The sequence below is a fragment of the Neovison vison genome, chromosome 5, assembly GCF_020171115.1.
Source record: "Neovison vison isolate M4711 chromosome 5, ASM_NN_V1, whole genome shotgun sequence".
NCBI classification, from domain to species: Eukaryota; Metazoa; Chordata; class Mammalia; order Carnivora; family Mustelidae; genus Neogale; species Neogale vison.
The window spans coordinates 38,784,442-38,797,626 of NC_058095.1; the positions used below are offsets into that span (position 1 = coordinate 38,784,442).

At 42.6% G+C, this 13,185-nt stretch overlaps 1 protein-coding gene across 1 annotated transcript; it reads right to left on the reverse strand.

Annotated features, from left to right (window-relative positions):
* Nucleotides 1-1,714: 1,714 nt before the first annotated feature.
* LOC122906535 (RNA-binding protein EWS-like) lies at nucleotides 1,715-3,881 on the reverse strand. The gene has a single exon (XM_044248601.1). The coding sequence runs from the start codon at nucleotides 3,854-3,856 to the stop codon at nucleotides 1,889-1,891; it is 1,968 nt and encodes a 655-aa protein (XP_044104536.1). The 5' UTR covers nucleotides 3,857-3,881; the 3' UTR covers nucleotides 1,715-1,888.
* Nucleotides 3,882-13,185: the final 9,304 nt, after the last annotated feature.

Here is a 13,185-nt window from a genome sequence, read left to right on the forward strand (position 1 = left end):
AAAAACCAGGTCTTCTAGAACCACACTTGTTTGGAAAGGTATGATGATTATTTGTGATTTTAATCTGAAAAGTTGATGAGAATTTGGGTAATTTTCTAAATAGAATTTTATAATTATTGGGTAGGCAAGTAGTGTTACATCGGGAAATTTTGCTTAGTATTAAATTTGCATGATGGCTCTAAGTGCCATATATGGCTACTATTCCCAACACACTTAAACAGTGAGGGTTCAGGATGTAAATGAACTTATACCAATTAGATGTACTGATGCCCTAATACAACAAACTATAAAATTTTTTGCTACAGACAACCACTCCTGAAGATCTATTATCAGCAGCGAAATAGCTACATAGTAATATCCATGAATGTCTCTGACCAACTGCCAGTGGAAATGATCCAGTTCTTCTTTCCCATTTCAATAATACTTACTATGCATGCTCAGTTGCTTATGGTTGACATACTGGATATTAAGCTGAAGGAGATGGAAGATTAGGATAATCAAAACCAGAACATCAAAACCACAGTATCAAATGTCAATATATTGAATACCCAAGCATCAGTGTGTATTTACGGAGCAACTTGGGTGTGCCTGTGCTACAGGCTGAAAAAGAGAAGGCATGACACATTTCCTCCTGAAGGTTTCAATACACTTAAAAGAGCCACCACATACACATGAGCCACAATGACCAAGTAAGACAGAAGCGTGGCAAAGTCCATCTTTTTGACACTTGGCAGTGTGGAGTGCTGATAAAATTTGGGTGCCAGTATTCAGTCTCTAGTTTCTTGAGTGTTGAGAAACAATCACAGCAGTGGCCCAACAGCACAATTCAGTGACAAGGCAATTGTGGTGGTGCCTACTATGACTTCCTAGTCCCAGTTCTATGACCCCTGAATGGCATCTCAGGCAGTACACTGCTGGATTTTTTTTGTCAAAGTCCAGTTCTGGCCTCCTGTCACTTTCCTAATTGTGGCAGAGAAAGCAACATTTTTTTTTTAAGATTTTATTTATTTATTTGACAGAGAGAGAGAGAGAGAGCACGCAAGCGAGAGTAGGAACACAAGCAGGGGGAGTGGGAGAGGAAGAAGCAGGCTTCCCGCTGAGCAAGGGGCCCCCTGTGGGGCTTGATCCCAGGACCCCCAGGATCATGACCCGAGCCAAAGGCAGATGCCCAACCACTGAGCCACCCAGGTGCCCCAGAAAGCAACATTCTTGACAGATCAGTTCTGCAGTGTTCTGGAAGTCACACCAAGAGAGAATGCCTTGAGTTCACTCCTCCATTGCTTCCAACAATTTGGCAAAGTATCTAATCTCCTATATTTAACCCCTTTCTTCTTAAGACACCTGGGGTATGTCAGTTTCCTGCATTGAATCCTAATACTAATTTTAGGAATTTGTTAGGAATTTGAAGGGTTTGAGAGAATCAGTTATATTAAATATGTATTTCCTTTAAATGTTTAGTGAAACTTGATAAACTACTTACTTAATATGCTAATGTTGAAGATTTAATCTTGTTTTTTTTTAATAAACATTTGGAATTTTATTTAAAAAAACAAAAACAAAAACAAAAACATCACAACCATGAACATTGTTACAGTTAGAGGCCCTCTTGGTGCTCCACAATGATACTGAGCATGCTCACAAGGGGTTCCCATTATTTAGTCTTAGTTAAACAACCATCTTTAAAAGAAGGAAGAAAAAAAAAAACTCGGCACACTACCATTTAACTTGTTTTAATGTTTCTTCACAAATGGTGAAAAATACTAAAGTACAGACAAGGAATAATCATAATGTTGTGGCCAAATTATAAATATGGAATTATAAATTTAAAACATTTTCTGGTTTAAAAAATAAATCTGGTAGTCAATGCAGCTCTGCGGGGTCTCTGCGTCTAGTAGGGCCGGTCTCTGCGTTCCTGACCGTGCTCGTCTTTATCCATTTTTCCAGGTCCTCCGCGCCCGGCTCTTCTTCCTCCCATCTGTTCCATCAAAGGTCCAGGGGGTCCGCCGGGGCCACCCCGTCTTCCTCCACCAAAACCGCCTCGGTCCATGCCCCGGCCACCACGGAAGCCCCCTCTGTCTCCACCACGGCCACCTCTGAACATCCCACCGGGACCACCGCGGTCCATGAGGCCGCCTCTTCCGCCCCGCATTCCACCAGGGCCACCTCTGCCACGGTCACCGCCAGGAGGTGGAAAGGGTGGTGGAAGGAAGCCTTCAGGCTTCGGGGCCTTACACTGGTTGCATTCTGTTCTCCAGGCAAAGTTCTGGTTTCCACAACCCGGATTGGGGCACTGCCAGTCTCCAGCTCGGTGCTGGACATTTCCTCCTCCGGATGGGTTTCCTCGGGAACCCCGGGGCCCTCTTGGGGGAAAGCCACCTCTGTCTCCTCCACGGCCTCCCATGTGACCCATGGGGCCCCCAGGACCTCCTGGGCCCCCTGGACCTGCACGGAGGGGCGGCCGCATCCCTCTGCCCTCACGGGGTGGCATGCCACCCCGCAGGCTGTTCATTGGAGGCTTCTTCCGAGCAAGAGACACCTTAAGTTTGCTCCCTTGAAAATCTTTCCCATCAAACCACTCCACAGCGGCCTTGGCAGTTGGTGGGTCTTCATAGGACACTGTAGCGTCACCTTTGGGCTTTCCTGTTTCCTTGTCCAAGTAGATATGAATCATGGGTTGTCCGGTTCTCTGGTTCATCTTAACAACTCCACACTGCTTAAAAAAGTCAGCCAGATCATCTAAAGTCACATTGCCATTTAAGCCTTGCACATAAATTGCACTGTTGTCAGAATCTTCATCTGGATCTACTGGTGGGCCTAGATCAAGATCTGGTCCTTCATCCATGGGTCCACCAGGCTTATTGAAGCCACCTCGCTCTCCAGCGCCCATTCCACCGCGTCCTCCTCCCCGCCCACCTCTGCTCATGCCTCCACGATCAAATCCCCCTCTTCCCCTGCCCCGGTTATCAGGGCCACTCATGCTCCGGTTTTCTCCTGGTCCAGAAAATCCTCCAGACTCCTGCCCATGAACACCCATGCTACTGGGGTGGTCCTGTCGGAATGAACTCTGCTGCCCGTAGCTGCTGCTCTGTTGGCTATATTGACTTGGAGCCTGGCTGTAGGATCCAGTTTGGGGGGGATAACTAGTGGGCAGCTGCTGCCCATAGCTGCTTTGTTGACCATAGCTACTCTGCTGTCCATAGCTGCTCGGCTGCCCATAGGTGTTCTGCTGAGAATAACTGCTCTGATCATAACTAGTCCGCTGTGTAGAGGAGTAGCTGGTAGGAGGATAAGATGGTGGTGCCGTGACTGGCTGCATGGGGTAGCTCCTAGGTACCTGGGGATAACTGTAGTTACTCTGTCTATATCCTAGGCTGGGCTGGTTGTAACCCCCTGTGCTAGATTGAGGTTGACTAGTCTCAGCGGGTTTGTTACCATCCTGCGGTCTTGCAGGTGCGGTGGCTGCCAGCTGCTGCCCATAGGCTGGGTAAGCAGGTTGAGTGCCATAAGCAGACTGAGCTGCATAGGAGGCCTGGGTGGTAGTGACCGTAGCAGTGGTGGTATCGTAAGCACCAGTGCCATAACCCTGGACAGGCTGGCTGTATGCCTGGGGGGCAGTTGGAGTAGTATAACCAGCAGGAGGCTGTCCATAAGAAGTTGCATAGGCGGTCTGCCCATAGGTAGCAGTGGTCTGAGCTTGGGTATAGCTGACATCAGTGGGTTGTCCATAGGTTCCATAACTTTGCTGCCCATATGCCTGGGTGGTCTGTGCATATCCTTGAGTGGGTTGGGCGGTGTATGCACTGTAGCCCTGCTGGGCTGCAGCTTGGCTGTATGTACTGTAATCCGTGGATGCCATTTTCTCTCCTCGAAGATTTAATCTTCTAAATGTAAGCATTAATTGAACATTAATTACAGAATAAGTAGAAGTAATGGATCTTATCTTTATACAACATATGATAGGGTTAATAATTACCAATATGTTTAAGTTGGTCTTAAAGACTTAAGAGAAACTCGATTTTAAAACTTAAGAATTTTAATATATTGAACATCAATTAAAACATAAGTAAGTGTAAACAGTAACCCCTTCCAACAGAGGTCTCCCCTTAGACATTAAAAAAATACAATTGACACTTAGCACTATTTCACCAGTCCCTCAGACAGAATCTAATATTGGAGAGTGCTCAATGAGATTTGTTGAGTGAATAAATGAGCAAAAATACCATGAGAAAGATTTCATCATCATCACAATTGTAATAATGAAGAAAGTGAAGTTTAACTGCATCTCTTTCTCTCTGGGCTCAGACCTAGTTTGCGGGGACACAGCTAAACACACCAAGAGGGTTGGAACCATTGGAAAATATGGGACATGTTCTGCTGCCTCCCTCAGAAAAATAGTGAAGAAGATTGAAATAAGCCACCACTCAAAGTACACTTGCTCCCTCTGTGGCAAAACTAAGATGAAAAGATGAGCTCTGGGGATCTGGCATTGTGGTATCTACATGAGAATGTACTGGTGATGCCAAGACCAACACCACCATTTCTGGCCTCACAGCAAAGTCAGCAAGCAGAAGACTAAAGGAGTTGACAACCAGTAGACGTTCCACCATTTGAAACACTGCTGGCCTATGGTAAATGGGTTAAATCATGTTACAACAACAACGAAACAGAAAGTGAAGTCCAGAAAAGCTTACCACTAGACCAGTGGCCTTTAAAATTGGGTGTATGCACCCAGGTAGTATGTGATAAAATACTTTATGATTGTTTGAGAGAGAGAGTGGGTGGGGAGGGGCAGAGGGAGAAAGAAAGAGAGAGAGAATCTTAAGCAGGTTCCATGCCCAGCAGGGAGCTCAACATAGGACTTCCAATTTTAGTATATGTGCTGCCGAAGCGAGCACTCAACATAGGACTTAATCCCACAACCCCAAGATCACAACTTGAGCCAAAGTCAAGTCAGACACTCAATAGACTGGCCACCCAGTCACCCCTAAAATACCATGCTTTTGAATCAAATGTCTTATTATGTACACAATATAATAGTATAGAAGTCATGTACATGATATATAAAAATGTACATACATGAGAGGCTTGTGCTCAAAAATGTTTTAAAAAGATTTTATTTATTTATTTGACAGAGAGAGAGAGATCACAATTGGGCAGAGAGGCAGGCAGAGAGAGAGGAGGAACAGGCTCCCTGCTGAGCAGAGAGCCCGATGCGGGGGGTCGATCCCAGGACCCTGAGATCATGACCTGAGCTGAAGGCAGAGGCTTAACCCACTGAGCCACCCAGGCACCCCTCAAAAATGTTTTAATGATGGTATGAGTGGTTAGGAAACTTTGTAGGCTACCATAGTAGACCAAAAGCAAACTGTCCTGGGTTGGTGTCATATATATTTCCTTATGTTTGTACCCCTGAAGTCCATCCAGCCTAAGGCCTGGCATAGCAAGAGTGCTCGATAAATGTTCAGAATGAGAATGAACACATGAAGAGATAAACCGATGAAGAAAAGGAAATTCATTTAGGTGTCCAGGGTAGTATAATGAGCATGTGAAGGTGTTAGGATTCAAATTCAGATCTGTTTACCTCCAAATGTACTGCTAAAAGAATAGGTCATTGCACAGCACATGAAACAGATCAGCAAGGAGGAACATGGGATGTTCTTCCAACTAGTTATTTTAAAAACACACCTGCATCTACATACGGATAAGCCCTGAGCAACAGAGAAAAGCATTACATTAATCAGGTGGTTTTTATCATCCTGTCAGCTTTTCCACAAGGGAGACATTATTCAGAAACACAGAAAGGCAAAAGAGCTACATCCAATTATGTACTTGGGTAGCACCAAAGGATGTGTCTTGTATTCTCCTAGAGGCCAAGGACACTTGTTTCTCTCTAGGATACATGGAGGGACTTTCTCGAAATTTTTTTCCCCCAGCATAGGCCACATCTCCCCCCTGAATACAATAAAAAAAAAAAAAATTAAGACAAGAACTTTAACCTACTTTCTAAGCTGTATCCTCACAATATCAAGTTAGCCACAAGACAGAGGTGAGATGGGGCGCCTGGGTGGCTCAGTCATTAAGTGTCTGCCTTCCACTCAGGTCATGATCCTACAGTCCTGGGATCGAGCCCCACATCAGGCTCCCTGCTCGGCACGAAGCCTGCTTCTTCCTCTCCCACTCCCCCTGCTTGTGTTCCCTCTCTCACTGTCTTGTCAAATAAATAAAAATGAAATCTTTAATTAAAAAAAAAAAAGACAGAGTTGAGTTTCATTTATTTCTCCATCCAAAGGATAGTAAAGTGGACCAACATCTGAAGTGCAAATGTTGTTAATCCAAGGGTGCAGGTGTTCAGAGCCCAAGTAAGAAGCAGTGTGAAATTCGGGAGAAATTTCGTGTGCAGGGCCCTCAACTACCAGTTCATTTCGATATGTGATCACATTTAATCTTTACAACAACTCTAATCTTTACAACAACTCTAAAAGTACCACTATTATCCCCATTTTATAGATGAGGAAACAGAGGTTTACGCAAGTCAAGGAACTTGTGTAAAATCACATAGCTAGTAGGTGGTATAAGGGATTTAAAGAAAAGTCCATCACGCCAGACCAGAGTTCTGGATTCCAGAATCAGATAGGGAAAGCAACCCAAGGTTGCTTTTAGATGACAGGTAGAAGGAAACATTTTGTGAAGTCACTGAAATTTCTGGAGTTGTTTCATTATTGAAGGCTTACCTAACAGACATTGGTTGATACAGGGAGTTTCTTTCTTTCTGTCTTTTTTTTTTTTTTTTAAAGCATTACTAGCAGTGTAAACTTTGGAAACCACTTTAATAATCTGACACAATGCAAATCATGCTTAGTGAGAGCTTCTATTGCTTTATCCCCAATGAGTACTTCCTCTGAGGCTCAAAAATGATGGGAGCTCTGCAGGCAAGACTGAATGTGTGGGGGTGTGGCTTTGGCATTCAGAGAGTTGAATACAAATTGCTGCATCAACATCTAGAGAGAGATTTTCTTAAGGGGCAATCAGAGTATTTGAACAGTACATTGTCAGATGGAATTGTAACTACAGTCCCAACATATGTGTACTTGCAAACTAAGAGTTTATAAGAAACTTTCTGGAACTGTGACTTGATAAAACATTATTAAAAGACATGCCTATAAATTTTTTTTTTTTAATCTGTATTTAGTTGAGGGCACCTGGGTGGCTCAGTGGGTTAAAGCCTCTCCCTTTGGCTCAGGTCATGATCCTGGGGTCCTAGGATCGAGCCCCGCATCGGGCTCTCTGCTCAGCCTGCCCCCCCCTCTCTCTGCCTGCCTCTCTGCCTACTCGTGATCTCTGTCAAATAAATAAATAAGATCTTTAAAAAAAAAAATCTGTATTTAGTTGAAGCTAAAAAAAAAAAAAAAACCACATTAGATAAGCAGTTATTGTATCCATAAAGGTGAGAGATCTGAATAATCCTTTAGACTATTTCTTTTGTATTAAGAAGCTTACCTAATGGGGCTTCCTAGTTGCACATTTAAAGTAACACCCCCTTGGGGGTGCCTGGGTGGCTCAGTGGGTTAAAGCCTCTGCCTTCGGCTCAGGTCATGATCCCAGGGTTCTGGGATCGAGCCCCATTGGGCTCTCTGCTCAGCAGGGAGCCTGCTTCCCTTCCTTTCTCTGGCTGCCTCTCTGCCTACTTGTGATCTCTCTCTGTCAAATAAATAAATAAAATAAAATTTAAAAAAAGTAACACTCACTTGCTCATTTTGGAAAAACTATAAAGCTTTTTTCTAAATGCAAATATTTTAAGATTGAGAAGCTGAATATATCACTTGGGCAAATAAATTGTGTTTGGTGAATACATGCTATGGCACTGTAAAAAAAAAAACAACCAAACTTTTTTTTTTTAAAGATTTTATTTATTTATTTTTTGGGGGGAGAGGGAACTCAAGCGGGGGTTGGGGTAGAGGGAAAAGCCCATTCCCAGAAGGGAAGGGGATGAGCTGGGAGCCTGACGTGAGACTTATATACCAGGCTCCTAGGATCATGACTTGAGTCAAAGGCAGATGCATAACTGACTGAGCCACCCAGGCGCTCCAACACTGTAAAATTATTATGGAGGCTTAGGAATGTACAGATAGAAATATATATATTTTTTAAGATTTCATTTATTTCTTTGACAGAAAGATAGAGAGCACAAGTAGGCAGAGCGGCAGGCAAAGGGAGAGGGAGAAGCAGGTTCTCTGCCGAGCAGGGACTCTAATGGGACTCAGTCCCAGGACCCTGGGATCATGACCTGAGCTGAACGCAGCCACTCAACTGACTGAGCCACCCAGGCGCCCAGATAGAAATATTTCTTATCTCATTACTGAAGTAGATATGTTTTCGTAGGGATGAGTATGTTATTTAAGATGTGACCTGCACTGTAGCAGAAACTGAAATCCAGCAGATAAAGGATAAAGGATATCCAGACTTGTTTTTCATCTCTTATTAGAGGAACTGGAACTAGAAAAGGAAAAATGTCCTGGACTATGTTTGCCTGGCAAGGCTCATTCTTGACTATGTACTGAGAAGGTCCTACATGTGGTACTAATCGTGAACAATCCAGACTTCAGAAAATATATCCATGTTGGCTCATTAAGACCTGATGAAACTGGTGGAGGAGAGGGAGAGGTTATATTCCCGCAGAAAGGAGAGGAAGTTCTTCCAAACATTCTCACTCTCAATCATCATAAATAAAGAGAGATCCCAAGACAAGAAATGGAGACTCTGAGCCAAAGGAAAATATTTTTTTTCTCCCCTCAAGGCTGGATTCCACAAAGAGAAGAAAAGAAGTTGGAAGGAATTACAACTGGTGAGGCAGAGTGGCTCCTGGCCAAGTGGAAGCAGGTGGAGGCCAGACAAGAAGGGACCCCGTGGGCATGGGTCTAGATTGTAGACTACAGAGGTGTCACCTCTGGGGCCAGCATGGAGGTGCCAGCACCAACCTGAAAGCCAGTGGGATCCCAGAACTGTAGAATCTAATCTGCAAATTTTGGAAATTTCATCTGCAAATTCAACAGTGAACGGACAGTAACATATATTTACTTAGAACAAAACCTGTTATGAACTCTGCATGCCACGTTTCTTCAGTGCAAGAATGGTTACACAACCCTGCACTCTTGCGCCGGTAATTCTGAGTCAACTGGACTACGGTACGGAAGAATGCGACCCAACGGAGCGGAGCAGAGCAACAACTCCTCCTCAAGGCTGTTCCCACTGGTAGGGCAGTTGGTTTCCACCAGGTCTTGGTACCCTATCGCTAAACTATAGTAACAGCTGATGAAGCGTGCGTTAAAAAAATGTATTAATTTTAAAAAGTGTATTACTTATGGTGACAAATATTAACAATGTAAAATATTACCCATGACAAAAACACCTGCGGGGTGGGGAAGAGAGGAAGAGAGAAAGAGAGGCCATGACAAAATGAATTTTTTTTTAAAAAGATTATTTATTTATTTATTTGACAGATAGAGATCACAAGTAGGCAGAGAGGCAGGCAGAGAAGTGGGGGCGGGGTGTGGGGGGGTGGGAGAAGCAGGCTCCCTGCTGAGCAGAGAGCCTGATGCGGGGCTCCATCCCAGGACCCTGGGATCATGACCTGAGCTGAAGGCAGAGGCTTTAACCCACTGAGCCACCCAGGGGCCCCAAAACTGAATCTTTGAATTCAGTGTAAGTAAAAATCACAAAAGCAAGTCATTTTCCTCTCGGCTTGAGATTGCTAAACATTTTCCTTAAAGAGCCAGGTAGTATATATTTGAGGCTTGCGGGTCATATAGTCTAGGTAGCAACAACTCCACTCTGCAAGTAAATCTAGAAAAGTAATTCTGAGAGTGTTCAGCTAATCTGGGCTACCTTTTAAAACAACAGAGGAAAAAAACAGTGATGCTCTCAAAACCTCAAAAAATTTTATTGAAATAATTTCTAACATACTTGGTAGCATTATTAACCTCTAATATCAGTATTACTACTAATAATCATAGCTTACACTTTTACAGGACTCACACTATAAGATCTGTCACAAAAAGGTAGCATTTTTGGCAAATAAAGCATAACTGCTTATGTTTTTCATAAAATTCCTGAAAGAGCCATTTATTCCAATTAGGAAATGTACAACATGATTTGCAGTTTTAATTTTTAAGGGGAAGAACTAACCAGAAAGAGGGAGTCATGATATTAATAGGAAGACGTGGTGAAAATACATCTCTTTATAACAGATCATTTTAAGGGCTGGTTTCTGGCAAAATCATGCCCTGTTATTATTAATGATGGGAAGAATTAGCCAAAAACAAAACAATAGGAGTCAAAGAATCCTTATTTGAGGGAAGCCAGTCCTCAAATAAGAGTACCAAGACTATATTATTAAAGGACTTATTTGGGCCTGTAAAGTGGCCATAATTTTTATACTGTGGAATGAAAGCAATCCTTGTATCCATTGTGTCTATCCACTGGTAGCAACAGGATGAGGTTTCCATAGAAACAACATTCTGCTGATCTAACAGCCCACCTCTTTCAAAAAGCAGTCAGTAAATTGTCAATAATATTCATTTTTAACAGAGATTTTACTGGTAATAAAGAAGTTACAGCAGAAACCTGTCCCTCAATATAGTTTGCTAGAGAGAAGACAAATGTAAATGAAATAAAAAAGATATATACTATTTCTTCCTTTTTCAGAGAATATTTAGCACTAAAATAAGTAGAACAACAGAACAGAGTCATGCAAATCAACTGCTCCTGGGGGGAACTCCTGCGCCCCGTAGACTCAAGTACTCCTAATCTCTGAGTCTCTTTACCCAGTAAAAATAACAGTTATCCCCAAGGAAGACAGTAGGGATTGACACATGAATAAGGAAAACAGAATTTCCAGATTTGGAAGGCCATATTTCAGGACAAATTAATCTCCAATACTCCCTCTATCCCCAATAATGCCTTTAAGAGAAATGGTACTGGAGAGTGATATTGCTGATTTTGTAAATAATTTTTCCCAGTTGTTTTGAAAAACAATTTTATTGAGTGATAATTTACATACTATACAATTCAGTCTCTTTGTGTACAATTCAGTGATTTTTAGCATATTTACAGAGTTGCATAACTATCACCATGGGTTTAGGGAATTTAAGTGTTTGGCAAATAACTGAAACACTGGGTTGTGTGACTTCAACCCTTTTTTCCCTCAAGTATATATTTCTAGGGTAAAATACAGTGCTGACACTAGTATATATTTACTAGATTGAGTCGAAAGCATTTAAAGTTTTTTGAGGAAGTAACTTTTTATAAACAGCAACAACAGTGCTGAAAATAAGGCAACTTCTGAGGATTAAGCTAGTAAAATGTATACTTCATAAATTAGCTGGCTGTGGGAACCAGACCTAAAACTGCCAGTGAATGTGTAACTGAGGAGCTGACAAACACTCTGAAACCCTAATTAAAATGAGGATGTAATCTCATCTAATCAATGCCTAGTATCTGTTTAAACAAAGTTTTATGTGAAGATCAGTCTACAGAAAGAGAATTGCCAGGGCTCATTGGATTGAGAGCCTGACTCTTGATCTTATCTCAGGTCTTGATCTCAGGGTCCTAAATTCAGGCTCTGTGTTGAGCTCCTTGCTGGATGTTGAGCTTACTTTAAAAAACAACAACAACAAAACAAAAACAAAAACAAAAACTGCTAATCTTTACCCAGCACCATTATCCACGGAACAGACACACAAAATCCGCAGGTTACAAATTTTCCTGTTTTAAAAGAGGTATACTCTGAAGGGGGCGGGGATCATTTTTTCAGGTCTCACCACTGAATGAGCTCTCTCAAAACAGTTTGCCTCATTTACTAAGCAACTGCCTGATTTTGTTTTTCACACCTGCTAAAACAGTTCTGAGCATCCTGGTTACCCAAAATGAATGTGTTCCCCCCACTCCCCATCACCCAGCTTGCTTTCTTGTTTTGCACTCTTGTAAACCAAAATATGTTAATCAACTCTGCAATACTAATATTAAGATCACACCCTTGGGGCACCTTGGTGGCTCAGTCCCGTTATGCTTCTGACTCCTGGTTTAAAAGTTCAGGTCGTGGGGCGCCTGGGTGGCTCAGTGGGTTAAGCCGCTGCCTTCGGCTCAGGTCATGATCTCAGGGTCCTGGGATCGAGTCCCACGTCAGGTTCTCTGCTCAGTGGAGAGCCTGCTTCTCTCTCTCTCTCTCTCTCTGCCTGCCTCTCCACCTACTTGTGATCTCTCTCTGTCAAATAAATAAATAAAAATCTTAAAAAAAAAAAAAAAAAAAGTTCAGGTCGTGACTTCAGGGTCCTGAGATCAAGCCCTGCGGTGGGCTCTGTGCTGGGGGTGGGGGGGTGGGGGGGGCAGGGGGGAGGACTCTGCTTGAGATTCTCTCTCTCCTCCCTCTGCCCCTCACCCCCACACTCATGCTCTTCTCTCCGAAATAAATGAATCTTAAAAAAAAAAAAAGTCCCACCCTTAACTTTAATATAATCACCAAACTAATGTCATCCTGGGAGACCTTGGTAAACAGCCATTCAGATTTTTCCTGCTATATTCTGCCCTCATTATGGACCCCAGAATTTATAATTTGGTTACATTCAAGTACAGTAAGTCAGTAAGTCAACAGAGGAACAAGAATGTCCTATTCACTCCATATTAAATTCTATTTGTATTCCTCTGAACTGAACATCAGAAGTGATTGCACAAAATTGGACAAGAATAAATCAAATTCACAATTTTCTTTTATTTCTGCAACAAAAATACCTTGGAATTAAAAGCACCTATGTTTAAATCACCTCAGTTATCATTAACTTAACATTAATCAACAGATGAACCTAAATAACTCTGAGTGGATGGATAAAATAAGTGTGCTCTGGGGCGCCTGGGTGGCTCAGTGGGTTAAAGCCTCTGCCTTCGGCTCAGGCCATGATCTCAGGGTCCTGGGATGGAGCCCCATTGGGCTCTCTGCTCAGCGGGGAGCCTGCTTCCCTCCTCTCTCTGCCTACCTGTGATTTCTCTGTCAAATAAATAAATAAATTCTTAAAAAAACAAAAAGTGTGCTCACTGAATATCGATTGAATGAAAAAATCAATATATGATATACACAAAATTTTTTTTAAAACTCCTATCTTTTCTGCTACTAACTGAATAGGACAATGCTAGAAA